This window comes from Capra hircus, chromosome 5 (assembly GCF_001704415.2).
Source record: "Capra hircus breed San Clemente chromosome 5, ASM170441v1, whole genome shotgun sequence".
In the NCBI taxonomy this organism is placed as follows: Eukaryota; Metazoa; Chordata; class Mammalia; order Artiodactyla; family Bovidae; genus Capra; species Capra hircus.
In genome coordinates, this window is record NC_030812.1 from 65,948,549 (window position 1) to 65,975,173 (window position 26,625).

At 42.1% G+C, this 26,625-nt stretch overlaps 1 protein-coding gene across 1 annotated transcript in view; it reads left to right on the forward strand.

Annotated features, from left to right (window-relative positions):
* Window positions 9,397-26,625, forward strand: part of STAB2 (stabilin 2) — a 176,736-nt gene continuing 159,507 nt past the window's right edge. Inside the window, exons 1-3 of the mRNA XM_013964034.2 lie at window positions 9,397-9,735; window positions 13,833-13,966; window positions 16,510-16,625. Coding sequence (XP_013819488.2) covers window positions 9,658-9,735; window positions 13,833-13,966; window positions 16,510-16,625 — 328 coding nt within the window. The 5' untranslated portion in view covers window positions 9,397-9,657. The remainder of the gene's footprint in view (window positions 9,736-13,832; window positions 13,967-16,509; window positions 16,626-26,625) is intronic.

Below are 26,625 nucleotides of genomic sequence, written 5' to 3' on the forward strand. Positions count from 1 at the left end.
TCAGCGCTTCCCTTCTGTTAGGAAGCATAAAGGAGAGGCGATGCCGTGACCCCAGTGGACGTGCTACCTGGAGACGCAGCACTTCAACTCAGACTGACAGTCACTTGAGCCCTTGTATCTTCATACTCCCAATAATAACCTTCCTGCAAATTCAGCCCCTGAGAAATGACAATGGACTCGGAGGGTGCCTCTCTGTGAAGATTAAGTTTCAAACTGTTTTTGCATCATGAATAGTGCTACACAGGTACATGTGGGGTGCACCCTGTGAAGCTTATTTTTGACCTAAAAGTATTTTGTATGGTTCAGCCTGATATTTTCCTCTTCAGGCTGATGAAATCACATAGGCAAAATACCACCATGACAATAAATCCTAGCTTAACTATATCCCCACCACCCTCTTCTCAAAATCCTGGAATGTTTGTTTCCTTTGAGACAGTCATTTTGAGGGATTTAAGCCAATTCAGATTACTTGGGAGGGAAAGTAATTTACCTATAGTTCTCTAGGATGCACCCAGAATTCAAGTCAATCACCAAATGTGTTCAGGCTTAAAGAAATGTGGAAGGAGAGAAATCTTAGGGTGAGAAATGTGAAAAGAAATGTTTTATTTTATTATTTGTTATTACATTAAATTATTATCAAATTATTATATTACATAAAGAAGTTATATTTCTTTATTACAATATGCTGTAAATGTGGAGAAGCAGATTATATATCACGTCATTCAACCCTCCTCTTTTATTATTGAAGTTGAAGGGCTTGCTCAAGGTCAGGGTCAGTAGGGGCATCACTGGAGCCAGACCCTTGTATGTGTTGAACTAACTCTCTTTTCTGAATCTATATTCATCATAGATGGAAAGAGCCTAGGACTTGTGGATGAAAACCACTTTGTAAGACACAGAAAAAATGTTTAACAAAAGTTACAAGAATTTTATTTCCCAGGTATCAGAATAATAACCCAACAGAAAAAGATGTGAAAAAAAACTCAACAAGCAACAGGGAAATTTTAGAGTGATTCATTTAGAGAAGTATGCTATGGCAGAACTGAGTGGCGTCAAGTGCAGAAAGAACTGATTCGTGGCTCACAGAACTTAAAGAAAAAAGAAAAGTATGTTTCAATAATGTTTTGGGGGTAATGGTGGTGTTTTTATTGAATTATCTAACCTGTTTATGTAGTTGAGAAATATTCACTTCTGAGAGTTCTGTCAGTCCCCTATATTGAGTGCTTACAGTCTATCAAGCACCCTTCCAGATATTTGAGATCTATCAGTTAAGTAAACAGACAAAAATCTCTGCCGTAAATGAACATATATTCTAATTGGGGGGAGCGAGGAAAAAAATCTCAGGATAAGAAGCAGCAGCAGCTGTTCCTGCTGGGGCGGGAGCTTTCAGTAGAATAGTCTGCACATGTCTCTTGAGAAGGTGGATTTGAACAAAAGCTAGAAGGAAATGAATCAAATGACTCTTAGGAGAAGGTTGTTTCCAGGCTAGGCAAGTCATGAAGGGAGAGGCATGCCTGGCAAGTGTCTGCTCCACATATGCTGTGTACAGCTGGTGTGGTACATGGTCCTGGAACATGGCTAAGTTTTTTTAAATAAAACAGGAAGCCTCAGTCCATCCAATTTGCCATGCCATGTTATGCCATGGACAACAAGACCAGGATATCATGCAGTGGGCCACCGGGAATGGGTTCACTTCAGTTCTGGTGCAAGTATGTTTGTGGCTGTATGAATCTCAATCATATTCCTTATATTTATTCTTCAGGACTTCTGGTGGTCATGACCTTGTCTCATGTGACAACAAATAGACAAGTTTAGCATTTGAATGAATGAATTAGATGAACCATGATAATCCATTCATTAGCTGGTTTATCGTAACAGGTAAATGCCTCCATTTTCACACCTACCAAATCAAGATATCACCTTTTTCCCAGTCTATTTCACAAGGGTATAATAAAATTTAAGCAAGATAATATGTGCAAAAATATGGTTAAAGTTATAATGCACAATGCAAGGTGACTTACCCACTTCTGTGTCCTGAGAGCCCAGAATGGTGTCTGGCATTCCACAAATGTCTATGGTACAAAAGAAAGACTAAGTAAAATTTACAGTGTGGTGGCAACAGAAAAAGCATCCTGTTAGACTCAACATATGTCTATACAATCAAAGATATTTGGGAGTATTTGGAACAATGATATATATAAACCAGACCAAATAAAATATTATTTAGACTTTTAACTGAAGACCTTTTAAAGAGGTTATTCAAAACATGATATGACAAATTGGAAGGAAATCCAAAACAGAGGGTATATATGTATATGTGTAGCTGACTCACTTTGCTGTACTGTAGAACAGACTCCAAGCTAGCACTAAATCACTTCAGTTGTGTCTGACTCTTCAAGACCCTACAGACTGTTGCCCTCCAGGCTCCTCTGTCCATGAGATTCTCCAGGCAAGAAGACTGGAGTGGGTTGCCATTTCCTTTTCCAAAGGATCTTCCCAACCCAGAGACTGAACTCTCATCTCTTGTTTCCTGCATTAGCTGGCAGGTTCTTTACCACTAGTGCCACCTGGGAAGCCCAGAATAGACTCCAAATAAAAATTAATTTTAAAAACAAAATTAAAAAAAAGAAATTTCCATTGCTTATATAAGAAATATGATATGAAATTATAGGATACTTTCAGTTTAGCTTGTTAAGTCCTTTGATTTAGAAAAGTGTAAGATATTTTTTTACCCAAAGCAGGGAAGAGAGAAGGGCAAAGAAAAAAGAATGCAATATTGCTCTGCAGATGGATACAAGAAAAAACTTTTTAAAACAGAAAGAATGTGGGTTTCTTTTTAGTAATTTCTATATCTGGAATATAAATAGCTGTTGAATTGTTTCAATCTTACTATTAGATAAAGTTGAGACATTACTTTGACAACAAAGTTCCCTCTAGTCAAAGCTATGGTTTTTCCAATAGTCATATATGGATGTGAGAGTTGGACTGTAAAGAAAGCAGAGCGCTGAATTCAATGCTTTTGAACTGTGGTGTTGGAGAAGACTCTTGAGAGTACCTTGGACTGCAAGGAGATCCAACCAGTCCATCCTAAAGGAAATCAGCCTTGAATATTCATTGGAAGGACTGATGCTGAAGCTGAAACTCCAATATTTTGGCCACCTGATGGGAAGAACTGACTCATCTGAAAAGACCCTGATGCTGGGAAAGATTGAAGGTAGGAGGAGAAGGGGACAACAGAGGATGAGATGGTTGGAGGGCATCACTGACTCAATGGACATGAATTTGAGTAAACTCCAGGAGTTAGTGATGGACAGGGAGGCCTAGCGTGTACTAGTCCATGGGGTCGCAGAGTCGGACACGACTGAGTGACTGAAATGAACTGAGTAAGATGTGAAGGAGAGAAGCAAAGATTTTATGCTCCGGCCAAGATATTTCAGATGCCAAGAATTCTACCCAATGAGTACACAGGAAGAATATCCAGGATAATCATCAGCAAGCTATTCCTATTTTCAAAAATGGATTCCACTGAAAATGCCTGCTCGGCATAAAATCCTCAAGCTACAGCACAAGCTAGTTCTCTCTTCTCCTGGGAGACTACATTTAATACTGCTTAAAATTACAAACTGCGATTTTGAAAGTCTGTTTTGTTCATTCTGTTTGTTCCACCTTGGCCAAAATTTAAATTTCATCAACGTTCATGTTAGGCTTGGAAGGGTCTGAGTAGGGATGAGCAGCGTTTCCTGAAAGTTCTCCCTGATTTTGAAATCGTGGGTTAAATCCATTTCACCTGTAATCTGCCTTCACTAATCAAGATCGTTTTCATTGTTGCTACAGAACTCACAAGTCCTCCAAGGACTTTACGGTCTAGAGGGTAAGATATCTGCCAGATTCTTTCCCAGTAACTTGAAGTCATGGGCATCCAGTTCTAATTGAGCTGGTTAAGACCAGTTTGGACCACCCACCCGCCAACTGGGCACGCGCGGGTCCGCCTAGTGACCTTTTGAACTTGCAGATGCCAGTAACCTAGTTACACCTGAGCTGAATGTCAATTACCACACCTTCCAATCACCTCTCTCCATGCTCCCTATGCCTTGGACCACCCTGCTCTGTTATTCACTATCCCATAAATAACCCCAGCCTGTTGCCTTTGGGAGTGCAGATTTGGGATTTCTTCTCCAGTTTCCTCCTTTGGCACCCTTTTGAATAAACCCTCCTGTTTGCTGAAAAACCTCAGCACCAGCGTTTTGGCTAACAAACGTGATTCAGTAACAAGTTTCTCATGCTGAAAGGTTTCAGGAATGTAGTCTTGTTTTCCTGTTTCTACATTTTTATTTCCCAAAGCACCATTTGGAAAAATTCTAGGAGTTCTTGGAGATGTTGAAGCTATGTAAAGCAACTTTTCCCATTTTCTAGATAGCTGCTCAAGAGAGACCAACAGGTAGCCACCATTCTGAGTTCTTTTTCTTCCTCAGTCTAGCAAAAAGTGCAGAGAGAATGAAAAATAAATCTTGACCAGAAAACTCACCTTACAGCTCAATTTCTGGCCTTTTTTATTCCCCTGCAAAGCAAAAGATACAGTTGATTTCCCAATAAATGATTAGGTTTTTTCTACTTCAGAAGCTCTAACTCTGTTGGCCGCTTCAAAAAGTCCAGAAGCACCTTGTTCAAGATTCAAGATCCAAAGCAGGACCTGTGGATGGTGGCTCAGCATCTACCGGGGCTTCACACTGCCTTCATTCGTCTCCCACTCCATCACTCATAGTCTTGTGACCTTGGACAAGTGAGTTAACCTCTGTCTGCCTCAGTATCATCTGCAAAAGGGGGGTGTGCATGTGTGTGTGTTAAGTCGCTTCCATTGTGTCCGACTCTTTGTGACTCCATGAACTGTAGCCCACCAGGCTCCTCTGGCCATGGGAGTCTCCAGACAAGAATATTGGAGTGGGTTGCCCTGCCCTTGTCCAGGGGGTTTTCCTGATCAAGGGATCAAACCTGCATCTCCTGCATTGACAGGGGGATTCTTTACCACTAGCACCACCTGGGAAGCCAAGGTGAGTTAAAAATTGAGTATCTGGCATGTGTAAAAGTTTATGTGTGTGTTTGTGATGGTCATGGTAAGGATGATAATTCTCCCTTCTTGAAAGGCTGCTCAAAGCACATGTGAAACATTTTATTAGTTGAAGTGGTGGTGGTTTAGTCACTAGTGTTAGTCACCAGGGAAGTTAGTTCTTCACTGGTGGCTTAGACAGTAGGGAGTCTGCCTGCAATGTGGGAGACCCAGGTTCTATCCCTGGGTGGGGAAGATCCCCTGGAGAAGGAAATGGCAACCCACTCCAATATTCTTGCCTGAAAATCCCATGGACAGAGGAGCCTGGCAGGCTACAGTCTGTGAGGTCGCAGAGTCAGACATGACTGAGCGACTTCACTCACTCATTCACAAGACTGCTACTGCCTTGACCCTTAGTCACTCGGTCCTGTCCAGCTCTTTGCGACCCCATGGACTGGAGCCCACCAGGCTCCTCTGTCCATGGAATTTTCCAGGCAAGAATACTGGAGTGGGCTGCCATGCCCTTCTCCAGGGGATCATCCCGACTCAGGAACTGAATCCAGGTTTCCCTCATTGCAGGCAGATTTTTTACCATTTGAGCTACCCAGGAAGCCATTAACCACTAAGTCGCGTCCAACTCTTTGTGACCCCATCAACTATAGACTGCCAGGCTCCTCTGTCCATGGGAGTCTTCAGGCAAGAAAACTGGAGTGGGTTGCCATTCCCTTCTCCTGGGGATCTTCCCCACCCAGGGATTGAACCCAAGACTGTTGCATTGCAGGCAGATTCTTTACCTCTGAGCTGCCAGGGAAACCTAGTCAAAGTGACCAGGGACTAAATCTGAATAAGTGGCATGATATAGAAAAAGGAGCACTAACAATCCAGAATCCTGCAGCCATAGGGGCTGCGCCACGATGTGACCCAGGAAGTGTCCTTGCCCCTCTGTTGCCTTTTCCAATATGGAACAATCTCCAGATTCCAATCAGGAAATTAACCCTCTCTCTCACGAGGAAATGACCACCCCTCATGTTGTTACCGCTGAGGGCAGATCACAGGGGTCGCGGGGGTGGGGGGCACTGGTAAGGAGGTGAGTGCCAGTCAAGGGGGACATGAGGAGGAAGCAGGAGAGCACAGAAGAAGAAAGCCACTCCCAGGCCTTGAATAACTGCCAACATCCCAGTAGCAGATATTGGAGGGAACAAACTGCCTGTGAAGTACTGTTGATTAAAAATCCTCATCTGAAAACAACCGTGAATGGCTAGAGACAATTTATAACAATCAGCAAAAAGGAACAGGGTCTACTATAGTGAAAATGACATCCCACCCCATGAGGCACACAGAGGTCAGCAGAACTGGGTCAACTCAGGACAGAGGAAATTCAGAGCCACCTCACAGCTCTGCTGGGCTAAGGGTAGAGATGTGTGTAGAAGCCATCTATGACATCAGCAGATTTTAATAATACAATGATATTAAAAATGGCTCAGCACCTCGCCTAAGGGTAGAGATTTGTGCAGCAGTCATCTATGACATCAGCAGATTTTAATAATACAATAATACAAAGAATGGTTGAACACTGCACCATTTTAAGCTCTTGTTCATTGCATGTGTTTTGCAGAGGCAGTGGTAGAGATTTGAAATAACTTGAACCTTTTTTCACAGCAATCAAATGAGCCTAACAGAAATGAAATTAATAAATCTATTCAACTGCTAATCAAAGCCAGGTATTTAGAAATGTTTCTGATGCAATTAATAAAGTGTGTGAACAGGTCCTAGACTGCAGAATCCCCATGGCCACTGGCAAGCTAATTTCTAAACCTTAATGTTGAATTGTTTAAAGATTAAAGATGGCATATTCAACCTGCTAAAGTCTAGGATAGTATCTCCCTTAAAATATATATATATATATAATAGAATGTAGACCTGGAGGTGCGAAGGTTAGTTTGCAAAGAGAGAAAGCTCTCTTGGTCTAAAACTTTTAGAAAATACTGCTTTCAGCAAAGTGAAGCTGTTTGGTTTTATTACCTTATGTTTTACTGAAAGATTTCTCAGAAACTTTAATGAGCTAATGAGCATGGTCAATCCATAAGAAAGGTACAGCAGAGGCAGGGTGTTCCAAATTATCTAATAGAATTCTTCTCTATAACCCCCTGAAGCATCTTCCACAACCATTTGCTACTGCTGCTGCTCAGTCACCTCAGTCATGTCTGACTCTGTGCGACCCCATAGACAGCAGCTCACCAGGCTCCCTCATCCCTGGGATTCTCTAGGCAAGAACACTGGAGTGGGTTGCCATTTCTTTCTCCAATGCATGAAAGTGAAAAGCGAAAGGAAAGTTGCTCAGTCGTGTCTGACTCTTCGCGACCCCATGGGCTGCGGCCTACCAGGCTCCTCCGTCCATGGGATTTTCCAGGCAAGAGTACTGGAGTGGGGTGCCATCACCTTCTCCATCCACAGCCATTTAGGAAATGCAAATAAGGGTTCATTCCCCCTCCCCACCCCCACACACAGGAATCCAACGCATTCCTAGGCACAGACACTAATCCATGTTCTTCAGAGAGAAAAGAATCAGAAAAAAATGCTTTCGACTTCTTCCCCTCAAGTATCAGTTAAGGTAACATAGCTCTGTTAACAGGTTAACCTCAATTTCATTGACTTTGCACAATAATAGTCCATTGTTAAGCAGCTATCACCCATGCAAGTGGAATCATCTAGAAAGCTTTGTAGATTCTAAATGAGGTTGAAATACACTAAACCAAAGGATTGTGAGGACTTCCTCATCTGGTGTCTTCTCATTCAGACCTCTGGGTTAGCCTCTGAAGGGTTTATCTATACCAGAAGTTTCTTGGATTACTGATCAATAGAATATAATGTTTCAAACATCCAGAGGGAAAGATTTTGTAGAGTTAGGATTATTTAACAAAAGCTGGTATTTAACTGTGAGTCTCCCAGTTAACTCAGTGTCGTGAGATACACCCTAAGCCTGTTTTGGTGATTGTTGTTTTCAGTCACTCAGTCATGTCCAGCTCTCTACGACCCCATGGACTGCAGCATTCCAGGCTTCGCTTCCCTGTCCTTCATTATCTCCCAGAGTTTGCTCAAACTTATATCCACTGAGTCAGGGATGCTATCCAGCCATCTCATTCACTGTCACCCCTTTCTCCTCCTTCCCTCAATCCCTCCCAGGATTAAGGTCTTTTCCAGTGAGTCAGCTCTTCCGTCAGGTGGCCAAAGTATTAGGGCTTCAGCTTCAGGCCTTCTAATGAATATTCAGGGTTGATTTCCTTTAGGATTGACTAGTTTGATCTCCTTGCTGTCCAAGGGCCTCTCAAGAGTTGATTAGCCCAGACTTTATCCTTTGTGGTGCTAGGTCTGACATTTTTCCATCATGTCAATGAGACTGGAGCACCACCTGCTATTTGTGTGTGAAGTATTGTTTTAGGAAGTTGAGGATAGTGGTTAATAGTACTAGCTCTGGAGTCACCCAGTTTGAAAACTAGATCCTCACCTACTTGCTGTGTGACTTTGGAAAAGTTGTTGCCTAACCTCTCTGCCTCAGTTACCTCATCTGTAAAATGGGGAGAACAATTCTATTTCACCAAGAACTGTGAGGATTAAATGGGTTAATCCATGGAGAAGTCTAGCAGAGTGAGTAGTACATAGTAAGTCTTCAACAAATGTTGGCTAGAGTTGTTTTTCTTATTTTCAAATACAGATCTCTGCTGTATGCTGCTGGAGTTACAGAAGTTAAAGGCTAGGCCTGCTCCTCAAGAAATTAATAATTGGTCACGGGAGACAGACAGTGAATTGTGGCTGGAGGTAACTGGGCTTTCACAGCATGATGTGCAAAATGCTGGGAGGACCTCCAAGATGAATATTAGAGGAGCAGGACAGAAGCCTTCCTGGAAGAGGTGACATTAGACCTAGGCCTTGAAGCGTAAGATGAGACCTGTAGACTCAGTTATTTGCTGCTAAAGTGACCTGGAAGAGGCCAAAGGATGAGTCAAAAACTCAACAATGGCATCTTAAAAGAGACATTTCTTTGTGATAGACTTTTCCACCACCACCACCTAAGTCAAGAACCAGCCTTCTGCAACATCCCCTCCACACCTGGAATTGTGCCCATTTATGGGTACCCCCGTATATACTGCTTGATGACAAGCTCGGACCTTTGCATTCAGAGAGAGGCTTGCAGTTTTCCATGGTGTGGTTGTATTCATGTTGGCAGGGCCTGAGGTCAAGCAGTAGGCAGGACCAGAGGAGGATGGGCAGAGCAGTGGGAGGCAGGAGCTTTTTCTTGGGAGTTTCACAAGGCACAAAAATTCCAGATCATGTCTCTGCCTCGGCCCCTTCAGGATATCCTGTCATTGAGCCAGGACATGTATACAGTTGAGAGTAGCCGATTTCACCACGACCCCTAGATTGGCCATTTTTCCTGTCTAGAGGCAGCTCTCACATATCATCTGTTACAATCCAGGAAAAAAAGGAGAGGAAAAGATTTAAAAGCAAACACTGAAATGAGAAAGAATTCACTGGGCGTTCATCAAACTAAATTTAAGTAGCTACACAGTCCTGACAGTTGCCTGACGTGGAGAAGAAGCGAATATTTCCTCACCATGCTACAAAGTGTAATACTTTTCTTTCTTGGATTTGTGGTACAAAATCTCTGCTCCCTGTCTGAAACTGCAGAACAGGTAAGATGAAACTTATGTTTTTTAAAAGTTTGTTCACCGTCATGATTGTGTTTAAAACCTTTTGCTTTCCTATGTGGTCATGAGTTAAGTGTACTCTCTGGGCTTCACAAAATAAAAAGCTTATGGAGAAAAGGATGCTGACAAGGATCCATCTGTCTGAAGAGGTACTAAGCCAGTTGGTTCTATTCTGTGCTAAAATGCAATCGCTGGGATCTCTGATTTTAGCCCTAAAATTCCTCTCTCCATTGTGGATTTTGCTATCTTTTCTGTTTGTTTTAATGAATCCCTCCCATTGCATCATTCTGAATGTTGAAAATAACAATGACTGTAGAGAGATGAGTAGAGAGGAGCTCTGGGGAATTCCAGGTCAGGTCATAACTGATTGAGAAACACAAGGTCACCAAAATGCCGGGAATCCATCCATCTACCTACCATGAGTTGCAGTCAAAGGACCCAGGGTAGTGGAATCAATGGCCTGATGAAGAACACCAGCACGCCTGCCTGTGATGACACGTGAGTTGTCATCATAGAGCAGGTTCAGAACCAGCTCTGCAGCAAGTCTAGGCTAGAGGAGGGTATGTGAGGGACCTCCCTGGCAGTCCAGAAGTTAGCACTCTACTGCAGGGGCCATTGGTTTGATCCCTGGTCAGGAAACTTAAGATAACACAAGCTGTGCAGCCAAAAAAATAGAAGAGTGTATGTGAGAGATGATCTAAGTGACTTATTTAAAATGTGTTTCACAAGTTAGGATTTCTGCTTTATGACTAATAAAACATAAACATGACTCTGCATCTGTGCCAGGCAATTTCTTTATATATATACACGCACATATATATATATATATATATATAGTCTTTTTTCATATTCTTTTCCATGATGGTTTATCACAGGATATTGAGTATATCCTGTGCCATGCAATAAGACATTGTAGTTTATCCATTCTCTGTATACTAGTTTACATCTGCTGATCCCTAACTCCCAGTACACCCCTCCCATATCCCCCCACCCCCTTAGCAACTACAATTCTGTTCTTTATGTCTGTGAGTCTGTTTTGTGACAGGCAATTTTTTTTTATTGAAGTATAACTGGTTTACCATGATGTGTTAATTTCTTCTGTACAGCAAAATGACTCAGCTATACATATCTATTTTTTTCATATTTTTTCATTATGGTTTGTCATGGGATATTGTATAGTTCACTGTGTTATACAGTAGGACCTTGTTGCATACCATCCCACAGATAATAGTCTGCCCCTGCTAATCCCCAAATCCCCATTGTTCCTCCCCGTGCCAGGCAAACTTTATCAATACCAAGTTTACTCCAGTTGACTATACTCTGATAATGCTTTTCACTAAAATGTTGGAATATGGCATATGGGTTAAGTGCTCCAGCTCTGAGGTTAGGTAGGGGCAAGACTGAACTGGGGCTTTCTTGTTAAATCAAGATTGAACTAACAGCTATTTGAGGACAAGTGACTGGGCTTCTGTAGTGGTTCAGATGGTAAAGAATCTGCTTGCAATGCAGGAGACCTGGGTTCAATGCCTGGGTCAGGAAGATCCCCTGGAGAAGGGCATGGCAACCAACTCCAGTTTTCTTGCCTGGAGAATTTCATGGAGAGAGGAACCTGGTGGACTACAGTCCATGAGGTCGCAAAGAGATACGACTGAGTGACTAACACTTTCACTCCTTTTTCACTCTCTGTGCTCCATGGCTTACTAGCTGCTGAACCCTGAGTGTGTCACTTAGTCCCTCTAAGCTTCAGTTTCTCCCTTGACATTGCTCCACAAACGATAGTAGCTGAGTTTACTCTTCAGACGGGACCATATGAGAGAAATAACGAGCCTTTCCACTTGAAAAGAATCATTTGACGGTCAAGGGATTTCTTGAAAAGACAGTATTAACTCTGGCTTGCTAAGATAGAAAAGACAAAGTAATGCCACCCTATATACTTATCTAAATGGTAAACCCTAATGTAAAGAAAATCCTGTTTAAAAAATGTAGATGTGCCCTAACCATTAAAGGGAAAGAATTCAAGCAATATCTTAAGAGTGGCTTTTATTAGTCGACAAAGAACATTCCAGTGCTATTTTGGTTCATAATGATCACCAAATGAAACCTGCCAGTAAAAACAGATGTTTGTTTTCTATATGCCACTATGGTGTGTAGGGAAGAGTAATGGCTGATGAAGGAATCAAAATCACTGACAGTGTGATCTTGACTGAGTCACTGAACCTCCCCCACCTCAGTTTTCTCTCCGCTAAAGTGAGGATAATGATACCTCCTTTACTTATCTCTACAGTGGTTGAGATCAAATAAGATGATGCCTTTGGAAGCTTGCATGACCATAAATTTCCCTGTAAATGTAAGCTTTCTTCTTATGCAGCCCTCACATATTTCAGTGAATTTAGAAGTAGCTAGGATGTTCCCACCACCACTAACCTAGTGCCAGACCCAAGGGATGACAAAGAAATAGGAGAAAGTGGTCCTTTCCTGCAAGGGTCTTTCTAATGGAGAGACCACAAAACATTCTTCACTGACCAGCCATAGGGCGAGGAGGAGTTGAGAGAAGAAAGATGAGTGTGGTTTTGTGGATATGGTGACACTGGGTATTAAAGGAGACAAGGTTTGGGTCACCAAGGGAAGAGGAAAGACCACTCTGATCAGTACAGGCAAGAGGCCAAACACAGAGGTCAGAACAGAGAAGCAGCAGGACTTCCCTGGTGTCCATGGTTAAGACTGCGTTTGTGTGCAGGTGTGCCTGCTCAGTCATGTCTGACTCTTTGCAACCTCATGGACTGTAGCCTGCCAGGCTCCTCTGTCCGTGGGATTTTCCAGGCAAGATCACTGGAATGGGGTGCTGTTTCCTACTCCAGGGGATCTTCCTGATCTAGGGATTGGACCCATGTCTCCTGTATTGTCAGGTGTATTCTTTGCCACTGAACTGGGCTACCTGGGAAGCCTCCAATGCAGGAGGCATGGGTTCAGACCCTGATCAGAGAACTGACTTCATTGAATGCTGTATGATGTGGCAAAAAAAAAAAAAAAGCATCACAGGAATTGATATTTATGGCCTGTGACATTCCAGATACTGGCCAGGTGATTTGCATGTGTTATACCACTCAGAGGTCTCAATAACTTGTACAGTGGTTATCAATATCCCCCCTTTACAGATGATGGCAAAGAATAAGGAGTTTATTTGAGACTGTATATTTAGCAAGATACAGAGTTTGATTCCAATCTTAGGTCTTTTGAGTCCCAAGTTCAATCTTTTTTCATTGTACCAAACTGCTACTTATGTTTGATGGGGAGATGAGGGAAACTTGAGAAAAGGGGTGAGATCCATGGAAGATCGGTACCAGAATCATGGATGAGGGACCCTGAAGACAAGGCCAAAGTGTGTCTGCATCGTTCACTTTAGCAGTGAATTCTTTGTCACCTGCTATTGCCAAATGACTATTTATGGTGTGTCTTGGTGATTTCCCGCAAGTCATTCATTCAATAAACAAATCATTACTAAACTCTACTGTGTGCTAGACACTGGTCCAAGTGTTCAGAGTACAGCAGAGGACAAGATAGATAAAGATTACCACCCTTGTGGAGCCCACATCCTAGCTGGATTGTAACAAGAGATTGTAAACATCTTTGGAGCAGGAACCGTATGCTTAATTTAGCACCTATACCACATTATCCCTATGGAATCAATGCTGAAAGAATATTCTTCAGACCTGTTGATCCATGAACAATTGACCTTGAAGAACCCGCTTACAATTTCCCATTTGAAAAGTGTACCCTGTGGTATACTTTCAGTTTCCCATTTGAATATATGTCAATAGTGACATTGCCCTGTTTTGCCAGACTCCAGACTTGAGATCCATGATGGCAAAGGCATGGTACCAGCAGCAGCTTCCCATGGCAGACACTGATCCCTGTTGATCCCAACACTCCTTTCAGATCTGATGGAAAGACTGGCCAGTCATCACCTATCAACCTCTTTGTCGTCCCTATCATTTCGTTTACATGAAGCTAGTGGAGGAGATTGGCCAATCCAGGCTCTGCTAGTGGGATTTGATTTTTTTTTCTTTTTTGTGTTTTCACAGGGAAAAAGATGTGATAAGAAGTCTCTCGTTACAATTAGAACTGAGTGCCAGTCCTGCTTAGTCACCTTTGGAATAAAGTGCCCAGATGGTTATACCAAGATTACCAACGGCACTGTGGGAATCCGAGATTGCAGGTACTCATCATGAGATAATGTGCTGGAGTCTTGGAAATTGAGGGATTGTGATCCACATGGAAACTTCCCAACTTAAAACTACAAAGCATTTCCATGATTTTTTCTTGTTCTAAGGTTATACTGAGCCCAAACTTCAGCAACTCACAACTATGACCATGAGTCTAAAAATTATATTATGATTCACATTTTCATACAAAATTGATTACATTGCATTGCACAGAAATATTCTCTCACCTTGCCCTTCTTTATTTTGAACATCTGGGGTTTGTTTCCTCTGGAAAGAGTTCTAGTGAGAGCCTGTTAAAAAGCCTTGGGTCTTCCTTTGAAACTAATACAACACTGTCAAGCAACTATACTCCAAGTAAAATTAATTTTTAAAGGCTTTGGTTCCAATCGTCATCTTACTAACCAGCTCTGCATCCTGATACTATAGAACCCAGAGAAGGGAGACAGATTTGTTTCATTTTAGGTGAGTGTTGCATTCTTGAAGACCTCTTTTTGACCTCAAAACTCTTATAATTCAAATTTAATCCTTACAAAGATGACAAGCATTTCTGCCCACTAGCTCATGAATGCATCCAGGCAGCTCAAATGCAAACACAAATTTAATTTACTCAGTCTCCTAATTTAAAAATTAAACTATTCAACGAGTTTGCTTTTAATTCAGGGGTGAGGGACTGGAAAAATTTTGTATAAAATGAAACAATTACCTCTGTTATATTATACTATTTTAAATTCACGTTTGCTTAATGCAGCTGTGCATCATTACATGCTAAGTCACTTTAGTCATGTCTGACTCTTTGTGAACCCATGGACTGTAGCCCCCCAGGCTCCTCTGTCCATGCGATTCTCCAGGCAAGAATACTGGAGTGGGTTGTCATGCCCTCCTTCAGGGATCTTCCCAAACCCAGCGATCAAACCCAAATCTCTTAAGTCTTTTGCATTGGCAGGCGGGCTCGTTGCCGCTAGTGCCACCTGGGAAGCCCTAATGCAGTTAACTGTACTATATTCTAAAACCCCAAGTCATCATTTTTAATAGAAGTTTCCCAGCATTAACTGGCCTGGTATTAGCAAGGATGTGCAGCAGTTGACCACTCAGTTACTAAAGTAGGCACAATTTGCAACCAGATTCTCTGAGAAAGTACATCAGAAAGATTTGGGGCTCAAGGTTAAAATTATAGGGGGACTTACAACACTCTTTATACTGTACTCTTCATGACCAAAGTGGGCACTTGGTTATGTGCCCCCCCCCACTTCTTCCCCTTCCCACAAACACAAAGAATATGATTATTGCACGCATGCTATCTAATAGATAGCATAGATTTTAGATAGATTTTATCTATCTGTTTTAGAACTGGGGACATTTATGCTGAAACAAATCCAAGGCTGGTTTTTTAATATAAAATTTTAATTGAAATATAGCTGATCTACAGTGTTAATTTCATGTAGACAGCAAAGTGATTCAGTTATATACATGTATTCTTTTTCTTTATAGTTTATGACAAGATACCAAATATAGTTCCCTGTGCTATACAGTAGGTCCTTGTTATTTATCTCTTTTATATATAATAGTGCATATCTGTTAATCCCTCCTAATTTACCGCCCCCCCCCCACTTTCCCCTTTGGTAACCATAAGTTTGTTTTCTATGCCATGCCTGGTTCTTGAGGGGACATTTCATTTTCCTTTGTGCTCTCCATTTCCCCTTCTTTGTGAAGAAATGTCCATGCCAGTATGTTCAGCCTTTCAAAGAAATAATCAACACTATCTCCAATTCGAGTGCCCACAAAGCCAGTAGCTCTGCAGTTAATCAGCAATGTTCCAGGGACTGGTTTAGGGATACAACCTTGAACTCAGCATCACACTATTCTTAATGGCCCAATGAAAAGAAATGACAGTCATGGAAGAATGCTCTAGATACATTGCAGTCGTGTCCTGGAATAAGCCATCCATGCAAAGATCTCTGTAAATAGACAAGTGTTTAACCTCCATAGAATATCTGTTCTTCAGCTGGTACAAAAACTGTTCCAAGGAACTCATGATTCTCTCTCAAGGAAACCATGGCAAATATTGCTCCCTACCTTAGAACACCTCTCACAGAAATTTTCCATCTATAGCATCTGCAAAAAATTTACAAGTCCTAAATGATCAGTTTATTTTCAAGCCACAGATACTGTGCATCATGTAACGCTTGAACTTTCCCTTCTTTCACTGGCTGCTAGGATGGTCAGAGACAAGTCTGAAGTCTACATCTAACATATGCCTAGAACCTAATATCATTTCCTTTATCAGTTAACTCTATTTCTAACATTTTCGATATTTCACCCTTATTTCATCCTTCCCTGATTTTTTTCATCCAGCTCTTATATTAAAGATGAATCATGATTAAGCTTTCTTTCACCTAGGAAGCAAAATGTGTTCAATCTACATATTTTTAAATATAGGCAAGTGTAAAGACCTGAATTAAATCCTATGGCAATCTAGCTGCCCAGAGTTCACTGAGTTGCTGTAACCATGGGTGAACATCCACTTTTTCCCTTCAAGGTACACCTTTGAGGTCAGAGCATACTCCCTGTTTCTGCCCGGATGCCGCCATATCTGTAGGAGGGATTATCTCCAGCCTCAGTGCTGTCCAGGCCACTGGGGCCCAGACTGCATGGGTAAGTGGCCTGCATGTTTCTTTGATATTTGCTTCTCAATGTCTCACTGTACAGAAAATCAAGAGGAAGGAAAGAGAATGTTAGCATCTTTTTCTAGAAAGTTCCTTTTCCATCCATATGTGGAAAACCTTTTCAGCCCTGTCAGCTTTTATATTGATATCTGCTTTTCTCTCTTTTGGGATCTCTCTTTAAGACAATTCCTTTACAAAGAAAAGGGGGCAATTGAAAGGATATTCATTTTTATAAAAGACTTTACTAGCCATAGAAATGGAGAAGGAAATGGCAACCCACTTCAGTGTTCTTGCCTGGAGAATCCCAGGGACGGGGGAGCCTGGTGGGCTGCCGTCTATGGGGTCGCACAGAGTCGGACACGACTGAAGCGACTGAGCAGCAGCAGCAGCCATAGAAAGGGAGTAAGATGCTGGACTAGTATGATCTCAACACAATTTTCTTTAAGATGACATTTGATTACAGTATCTCAAAAACTGTAGGTATTGTTTAGCAACCCAAATAATAATTAACTTTTCTGAAAAATTGTCTTAGGGTGCAGTAGCAAGCTCTGTAATGACCAGGCTCCATTGTAAGAAGAACAACTGGCCAAACCTGAGCCAGTGGCATAGTTTGAACTCCTGTGGTCAAATATAACATTCCTCAGCTGAAACTGAACTTTTATCTTGATTAAAGATGTTGACCCTCAGGCAGTGACTAAGTCCCTGAGAGTTCAGTTCAGTCGCTCAGTCGTGTCCGATTCTTTGTGACCCCATGAATCGCAGCATGCCAGGCCTCCCTGTCCATCACCAACTCCCGGAGCTCACTCAGACTCACATCCATCGAGTCCATGATGCCATCCAACCATCTCATCCTGGGTCGTCCCCTTCTCCTCCTGCCCCCAATCTCTCCCATCATCAGAGTCTTTTCCAATGAGTCAACTCTTCACATGAGGTGTCCAAAGTACTGGAGCTTCAGCTTTAGCATCATTCTTTCCAAAGAAATCCCAGGGTTGATCTCCTTCAGAATGGACTGGTTGGATCTCCTTGCAGTCCAAGGGACTCTCAAGAGTCTTCTCCAACATCACAGTTCAAATGCATCAGTTCTTCGGCGCTCAGCCTTCTTCACAGTCCAACTCTCACATCCGTACATGACCACAGGAAAAACCATAGCCTTGACTAGACAGACCTTAGTCGGTAAAGTAATGTCTCTGCTTTTGAATATACTATTTAGGTTAGTCATAACTTTTCTTCCAAGGAGTAAGCGTCTTTTGATTTCATGGCTGCAGTCACCATCTGCAGTGATTTTGGAGCCCAAAAAAATAAAGTCTGACACTGTTTCTACTGTTTCCCCATCTATTTCCCATGAAGTGATGGGACCAGATGCCATGATCTTCGTTTTCTGAATGTTGAGCTTTAAGCCAACTTTTTCACTCTCCTCTATCACTTTCATCAAGAGGCTTTTGAGTTCCTCTTCACTTTCTGCCAGAAGGGTCGTGTCATCTGCATATCTGAGGTTATTGATATTTCTCCCAGCAATCTTGATTCCAGCTTGTGTTTCTTCCACTCCAGCGTTTCTCATGATGTACTCTGCATAGAAATTAAATAAGCAGGGTGACAATATACAGCCTTGATGTACTCCTTTTCCTATTTGGAACCAGTCTGTTGTTCCATGTCCAGTTTTAACTCTTGCTTCCTGACCTGCATACAGATTTCTCAAGAGGCAGGTTAGGTGGTCTGGTATTCTCATCTCTTTCAGAATTTTCCACAGTTTATTGTGATCCACACAGTCAGGCTTTGGCATAGTCAATAAAGCAGAAATAGATGTTTTTCTGGAACTCTCTTGCTTTTTCCATGATCCAGGAGATGTTGGCAATTTGATCTCTGGTTCCTCTGCCTTTTCTACATCCAGCTTGAACATCAGGACGTTCACAGTTCATGTATTGCTGAAGTCTGGCTTGGAGAATTTTGAGCATTACTTTACTGGCATGTGAGATGCGTGCAATTGTGTGGTAGTTTGAGCATTCTTTGGCATTGCCTTTCTTTGGGATTGGAATGAAAACTGACCTTTTCCAGTCCTGTGGCCACTGCTGAGTTTTCCAAACTTGCTGGCATATTGAGTGCAGCACTTTCACAGCATCGTCTTTCAGGATTTGAAACAGCTCAATTGGAATTCCATCACCTCTACCAGCTTTGTTCTTAGTGATGCTTTCTAAGGCCCACTTGACTTCACATTCCAAGATGTCTGGCTCTAGATTAGTGATCACATCATCATGATTATCTGGGTCATGAAGATCTTTTTTGTACAGTTCTTCCATGTATTCTTGCCACCTCTTCTTAATATCTTCTGCTTCTGTTAGGTCCATACCATTTCTGTCCTTTATTGAGCCCATCTTTGCATGAAATGTTCCCTTGGTATCTCTAATTTTCTTGAAGAGATCTTTAGTCTTTCCCATTCTGTTGTTTTCTTCTATTTCTTTTCATTGATCACTGAAGAAGGCTTTCTTATCTCTTCTTGCTATTCTTTGGAACTCTGCATTCAGATGCATATATCTTTCCTTTTCTCCTTTGCTTTTCACTTCTCATCTTTTCACAGCTATTTGTAAGGCCTCCCCAGACAGCCGTTTTGCTTCTTTGCATTTCTTTTCCATGGGATGGTCTTGATCCCTGTCTCCTGTACAATGTCACGAACCTCAGTCCATAGTTCATCAGGCACTCTATCTATCAGATCTAGACCCTTAAATCTATTTCTCACTTCCACTGTATAATCATAAGAGATTTGAGTTAGGTCATACCTGAATGGTCTAGCCGTTTTCCCTACTTTCTTCAATTTGAGTCTGAATTTGGCAATAAGGAGTTCATGATCTGAGCCACAGTCAGCTCCTGGTCTTGTTTTTGCTGACTGTATAGAACTTCTCCATCTTTGGCTGCAAAGAATATAATCAATCTGATTTTGGTGTTGACCATCTGGTGATGTCCATGTGTAGAGTCTTCTTTTGTGTTGTTGGAAGAGGGTATTTGCTATGACCAGTGTATTTTCTTGGCAAGACTCTATTAGTCTTTGCCCTGCTTCATTCTGCATTCCAAGGCCAAATTTGCCTGTTACTCCAGGTGTTTCTTGACTTCCTACTTTTGCATTCCAGTCCCCTATAATGAAAAGGACATCTTTTTTGGGTGTTAGTTCTAAAAGATCTTGTAGGTCTTCATAAAACCGGTCAACTTCAGTTTCTTCAGCGTTACTGGTTGGGGCCTAGACATGGATAACTGTGATATTGAATGGTTTGCCTTGGAGACGAACAGAGATCATTCTGTCATTTTTGAGACTGCATCCAAGTACTGCATTTCAGACTCTTTTGTTGACCATGATGGCTACTCCACTTCTTCTGAGGGTTTCCTGCCCGCAGTAGTAGATATAATGGTCATCTGAGTTAAATTCACCCATTCCAGTCCATTTTAGTTCGCTGATTCCTAGAACGTCGATGTTCACCCTTGCCATCTCTTGTTTGACCACTTCCAACTTGCCTTGATTCATGAACCTGACATTCCAGGTTCCTGTGCAATATTGCTCTTTACAGCATCGGATCTTGCTTCTATCACCAGTCACATCCACAGCTGGGTATTGTTTTTGCTTTGGCTCCATCCCTTCATTCTTTCTGGAGTTATTTCTCCACTGATCTCCAGTAGCATATTGGGCACCTACTGACCTGGGGAGTTCCTCTTTTGGTGTCCTATCATTTTGCCTTTTCATGCTGTTCATGGGGTTCTCAAGGCAAGAATACTGAAGTGGCTTGCCATTCCCTTCTCCAGTGGACCACATTCTGTCAGGCCTCTCCACCATGACCAGCCTGTCTTGGGTTGCCCTGCAGGCATGGCTTAGTTCCATTGAGTTAGACAAGGCTGTGGCCCTGGTGTGATTAGATTGACTAGTTTTCTGTGAGTATGGTTTCAGTGTGTCTGTCCTCTGATGGCCTCTTGCAACACTTACCATCTTACTTGGGTTTCTGTTACCTTGGCGTGGGGTATCTCTTCACGGCTGCTCCAGCAAAGCACAGCTGCTGCTCCTTACCTTGGATGAGGGGTATCTCCTTACCGCCACCGTTCCTGACCTTCATTGTGGGATAGCTCCTCTAGGCCTTCCTGTCCCTGCGCAGGCACCTCTCCTCGGGTTGCTCCTCCCGGCCGGCCTCGGGCGTGGGTGGCTCCTCCCAGCTGCTGCCCCTGGCCTCGGGCTCTGGGTGGCTCCCCAAGGTCACCGCCCCTGGCCCCGGGTGCGAGGTGGCTTCTCCTGGCCTCCCCTGACCTCGGACGCGGGGTGTCTCCTCCTGGCCGCTGCCCCTGACCGCAGACATGTTAATTACATGAGATCCCTTTTGGAGAGGGAAGGATAGTAAAAATCAGGCATTTTTATTCATGAATTTACCATCACTTTCCATCTTCTAAGATGTAATGAAAACATCTTAAGGATCTACTTAAAAGGAGAGATTAGTTCTCTTTTGCTTTGTGTTTTCTCATTAAAATAACATGAGCAAATTGTACATAGCTTGTAGAATTTAGAAAGGTATAAAGAAAGAGGAAAAAATAGTGACTTGTATTCTATCACACATAGAAAACTATAAACACTTTGGCTTATTTCCTTGTTCCTTCCCCCCGCCCCCGCCCCCGCCCCATATTGCTTGTAAATAGTTGAGCCCAGATTATATGCATAACATTGCCTGTTTTAACTAGTGATTAAATGAAAAATAATTTCAATTTACTCAATACTGCTGACATTAGGTACTAGAGAAGTAGTTGGCGTATATAATCTGATTTAATTCTTAAGACACATCTTTAAGTTACACTTTCATATCCCCATCCTGCCTATGAGAAATACAATTTAAAGGTTGTCTCTCGCCTCTCTCTTTGGAGTCAGTAGATGAAGCAACTTCAAGTTCAGGGCTGCCTGTCACCAAAGTCTGCTCGCTTTCTACTCTGTCCCACTGCCTGGAGCAGAATTTGTCTTAAAAAAAAAAAAAAGGACTTCCCAGTATATTTCTAATTTCTCTTTTTTTCTACAAGTATTTTTTATTTGTTCCCATGGTTTTATTAATTGTAATTGTTGTGTAATAATGTAAGTTACAGGTATACAATACAGTGATTCACAATTTTTAAAGTTTACACTCCACTTATAAAATACTGTCTACATTCCCTGTGTTGTACAGCATATTCTTGTAGCTTATTTTGCACCAAATAATTTGTACCCCTTCATCTCCTACTTTAATATTTGCCCCTCTCCCTTCCTTCTCTCCCACAGGTAACCACTACTTCATTCTCTATATCTGTGAGGTTGCTTATACTGACTAGTTTGTTACATTTTTAAAGCCCATATATAAGCATCATACAATATTTGTCTTTCTCTGACTTATTTCACTTAGCATAATACCCTCCAAGTTTATCCATGTTGTTGCAAATGGCAACATTTAGTTCTTTTTTTATGACCGAGTCATATTCCATTATATATACCGTGTCTTCTTTATCCATTCATCAGTTGATGGAATCTTGGGTTGCTTTAATATATTATCTTGGCAATTGTAAGTAATGCTGATATGAATATTGGAGTGCATATCTCTTTCAAATATATACACAGGAATGGAATTGTTGGATCATATGGTAGTTCCCTGGTGGCTTAGACAGTAAAGAATCTACCTTCAATGTGGGAGACCTGAGTTCGATCCCTGGGTCGGGAAGATCCCCCTGGAAAAGGAAATGGCAACCCACTCCAGTATTCTTGCCTGGAGAATCCCATGGACCGAGGAGCCTGGCAGGTTACAGTCCATGGGTTCGCAAAAAGTTAGACACTACTGAGCTACTTCACTATGGTAGTTTTAATTTTAGTTTTTTGAGGAACCTCCAAAATGTTTTCCACGGTGGCTACGCCAATTTACATTCCCACCAACAGTGTACAAAGGTTGCCTTTTCTCCAAATCCTTCCAACATTTGTTGGCTGTGTTCTTTTTGATGATAACCATAGTGGCAGGCGTGAGGTGACATGTCATTGCGGTTTTGATGTGCATTTTCCTGATAATTAGTGGTGTTGAGCATTCTAATTTTTCTTCTGTTTGGTAGGTCCCTTCAGCCCTCTCAGTCAATTTCTGGATCATGCTCCTTAACCTGGGAAGCTCAAGGTTTGGGGTTTAGGGTATCCTGGCCCTTCTCTGTTAACCATTCTGCTCTGTTTCACCTTAACATGTTGGCACTTTGTGTTCTAGGAGGTGGTCACATCAGAATGAAGCAATTAACCCAGACAACCAGATGTCGTGAACTTTCTTTTAAAAGCATCAAATGGGGTCATGGTCACATCCAGTTCACAGAATCATCCTGATAAAATTGAATTTTTTATTTGCTTTTCTATTTCTAATCCACAGAAACTAATGTGATCTTAAGTTAATTAGACACACAGTAGACAAGAAAAGGCTTTGTCTAAGAAGCAGTAGTGAAAGTGAACATATCCAGTCTAGTGAATAACAGACCACAGCCCAGAGAGCAAAAGAACCCAAGGCCCGCTACCAGAAGTTTGAGGTTTGAACCTATTCCCCCCATTGCTAATTTGGGCAAATGATTTGCTGCTTCTCCAACAGTCTCCATAGCTATCAAATGAGGGTAGAGTCCTACCTTACAAAACTCTTAAGAGGGATTTTAAAACATCAATATAGGCAAAAGTACTTAGTAGAGTCTACGACACAAAGAAAGCTTTGTGTAAACATTTTATGAATGAATGAACGAGAGAATCAGAGTCAAACAGACCTCTGATCATGAAAGGCAAGTAAAATGACTCCCTTTCTCTGAGCTCCTTTTAAACAGTGAGGCCTTCATAAAACAGTCAACAGGGTTCAAAATCTCTGGTGGGTTTCATGCATCACACTGGCTATACCAAAATTGTGGCAATACTTGCACCTACAATAGAAGGAGTCACAGATTTCCTTGAATGTTCAGGCCTTTCCTTGTGATAGGTCTCAAGGCCAGAGAAGCAAAATGTGGAAACCAAGGTCAGGACATTTTTCTGCTGTTCTCTCGTTGGGGCAGAAGGGCACTCCCATTTATCTTCATCTTCCAAACATACCAAACATCTCAAAAGGCTTCCTTCCTTTGGCTCAGGAAAGAGATAAATGCTCTACTTGGCTGTGTATTTCACCTCTCCCATTTTGCAGTGATGACAAGTGAGATCTTGATTATTGCTTTACATTGCTGAAAGGATAAGGCCATTTCAGAGCCACTGACATATGTCCATCCTTCTTTTTGAGGAAGTACAAGCCCTGGAACAGGCTTCTTTCCAAGGCAAGGGCTGAATCCACTTCCTTCTCAATGCCATTGACAGAGACATTCACAGTCAACACCTCTGGGTTACCTTTTAAATTATTTTCATAGTGCCTTATGCAAAATTAGATAATTCAATGATAAACTCTGAAAACTTAGAAAACAAAGAAAAGCACACAGAAAGAACTGATTCATCTTCTAAAATTAGGAATAAGGCAGGAATTCTCCCCGGGGGGAGAAATGTGTCATCCTGATGTCAGGAAGATGTTTCTACTCAGGGTTACCTTGCTTCTCCCTCATTAAAACTTGTACAGCCTTATCAAAACTGTGTATGGGAGTCTCTTCTGATAAGCACAAAAACATTTTTAACCTTGAAATTTAATCACATTTGAACAACCAATATTCTATTTCAGAGGAAATGGATGTTTCAATTTGAACATCCCAGTTCTTTTTTATCCTATTATGAACTTTAGCAGATTTTTGCAAAATCTCAAGAGCATCAGAAAAACAATGTGGGTGTAGGGTTACACAGAAACTCAATTGTTTCCATCTGATTATTTAATATAGCAATGGCCTTGATGCTTTGTGAAGTCAATGTCATCAAATTAGGCACATTTATTTTTGTGTGTCGTGTCACTGCATCTTCAGACTTCTTATCCTTTCCTCTTGTGTGTTTCCTGCCATTCACTGCCTGGGTTGCAAATAATGGACTACGTGGATTTGAAAACACTCTGTGAGGCATGTCCTTCTTGGCTGCGAGTGACAAATTCACACTGAGTTCACACGAGGAAGCTAGTTTCATATCAGTTTCCCAGGCAGACAATTCCAGCTAGAGCTGTCAGTGGAATATTCACCATTTTTACAAACCAGGACAGAGTTTCTGTCTAGCACTGTGCAGCAGGCTTTGAAACAGAGACAGTGGCACAAGTGGCCACCTCTGGAGTTCCTTGAGAGATAAAGTTACAGGGAGGTCCCTGGCCTCTTGCTGGCCAGGAAGTTCATTATCTGCCTTTGAAAGAACAGAACGTCTGATGATTTGCTGACACCTTGTCTGGGTAAGCCTCCTGCGTGAGCAAAGTCACGATGTGAGACCCTCAGAGCAGTGGTGATCACAGGGAAATGTGATAATGACCGAAAATAGCTTTATCAGCTGCCTGAGCCCTCCCCCAAGTTTCAGAAACATGCCTTGAGAACAAACGCTAGAAAAGCTTTTTCAAGGGTGGTTGCTGAGAATGTCAATCCTCACCAACTTTTTTTCCTAATGAGAGCCTGTTGTTGTTGGTTCAGTTGCTCAGTCGTGTCCAACGCTTTGCAACCCCATGGATTGCAACATGCCAGGCTGCCCTGTCCTTCACCATCTCCGGAGCTTGCTCAAACTCATGTCCATCAAGTCGGTGATGGCATCCAACCATCTCGTCCTCTGTCATCCCTTTCTCCTGCTCCCAATCCCTCCCAGCATCAGAGTCTTTTCCAATGAGTAAACTCTTCACATGAGGTGGCCAAAGTATTGAAGTTTCAGCTTTAGCATCAGTCCTTCCAATGAACACCCAGGACTGATCTCCTTTAGAATGGACTGGTTGGATCTCTTTGCAGTCCAAGAGACTCTCAAGAGTCTTCTCCAACACCACAGAAGGGACCTGAGGTAATAGAAAATGACTTGAGAAGCAGTAAAGAAATGTACACTTTTAAAATTTGATTTTAAAGCCAAACAAGTTGTTTTCACAAATTGTTAAAATGTTTGACATAGGACAACAGATGAGGATTCTCCATACTCTCACACTCCTGCTAGCTTTTTTCCAGAGTTCCTTCCAGGGTTGGCCAACTTATAAAATTCAAGCATTTCTTGAGCCCCTGCTGTATGCTGCTCATAGCCTCCTACATGATAAACCCAGTCTCTACTCACAAGGAGCTCATAGATTGAGAGACAGGGATGCAAAACAGACACACCTGAGAGTCCAGGTGAGAACCCGGGGCCTTTGGGGCCTTTGGGGCCTTTGGGGCCTTTTGCAGCTTGCCCAAGGAGAGCCATCTAGTAACTGCAGAACAGAACAGGAAACAAGGGCCATCTTCTGCAGAGCCCCAGCTACAACCCATTCCTGTCTCCTTACCCAAATGCCTGGTTGTGTTGCCAAGTCAGCTACTGGGAAAGCAGCCTGTCCTCGACAAGCCTGCTCCTGACAAACTTGCTTCCACTGTTAGCTGGGAGCTTGTCACCTGCCTGGAGCTGATTCCTTGATACCAGAGTCCCCCTTAGTTCCAACCTGGCACTAAGAGGCCATGTGGCTTTACAAAGGTTGTAATCACTAAAGTCAAATTGCCTTTACCACATTCTCCTTCTGAGACCTTGCTAGTTACTTACCCTCCCTGCCCAGTTGCCAGATTTATCAAATAACACTAGAGAATACCCAGTTAAGTCAATTGCAGATAAACAACAAATAGGCATACAATATTTGGGACATGCTTATTCTAAAAAATTATTCATTGTTTATTTGCAATTGAAATTTAACTGGCATCCTATATTTTATCTGGTAAATGAATCCTTTGGTCTCAGTTTTCTCATCTGTAAAACAGAGATGGTAGTGGAAATATGCATGGGTGCTAAGTTGCTTCAGTCGTGTCCGACTCTTCGCGACGCTATGGACTGTAGCCTGCCGGGCTTCCCTGTCTGTGAGATTATCCAGGCAAGATTACAGGAATGGGTTCCCATTCCCTTCCCCAGGGGA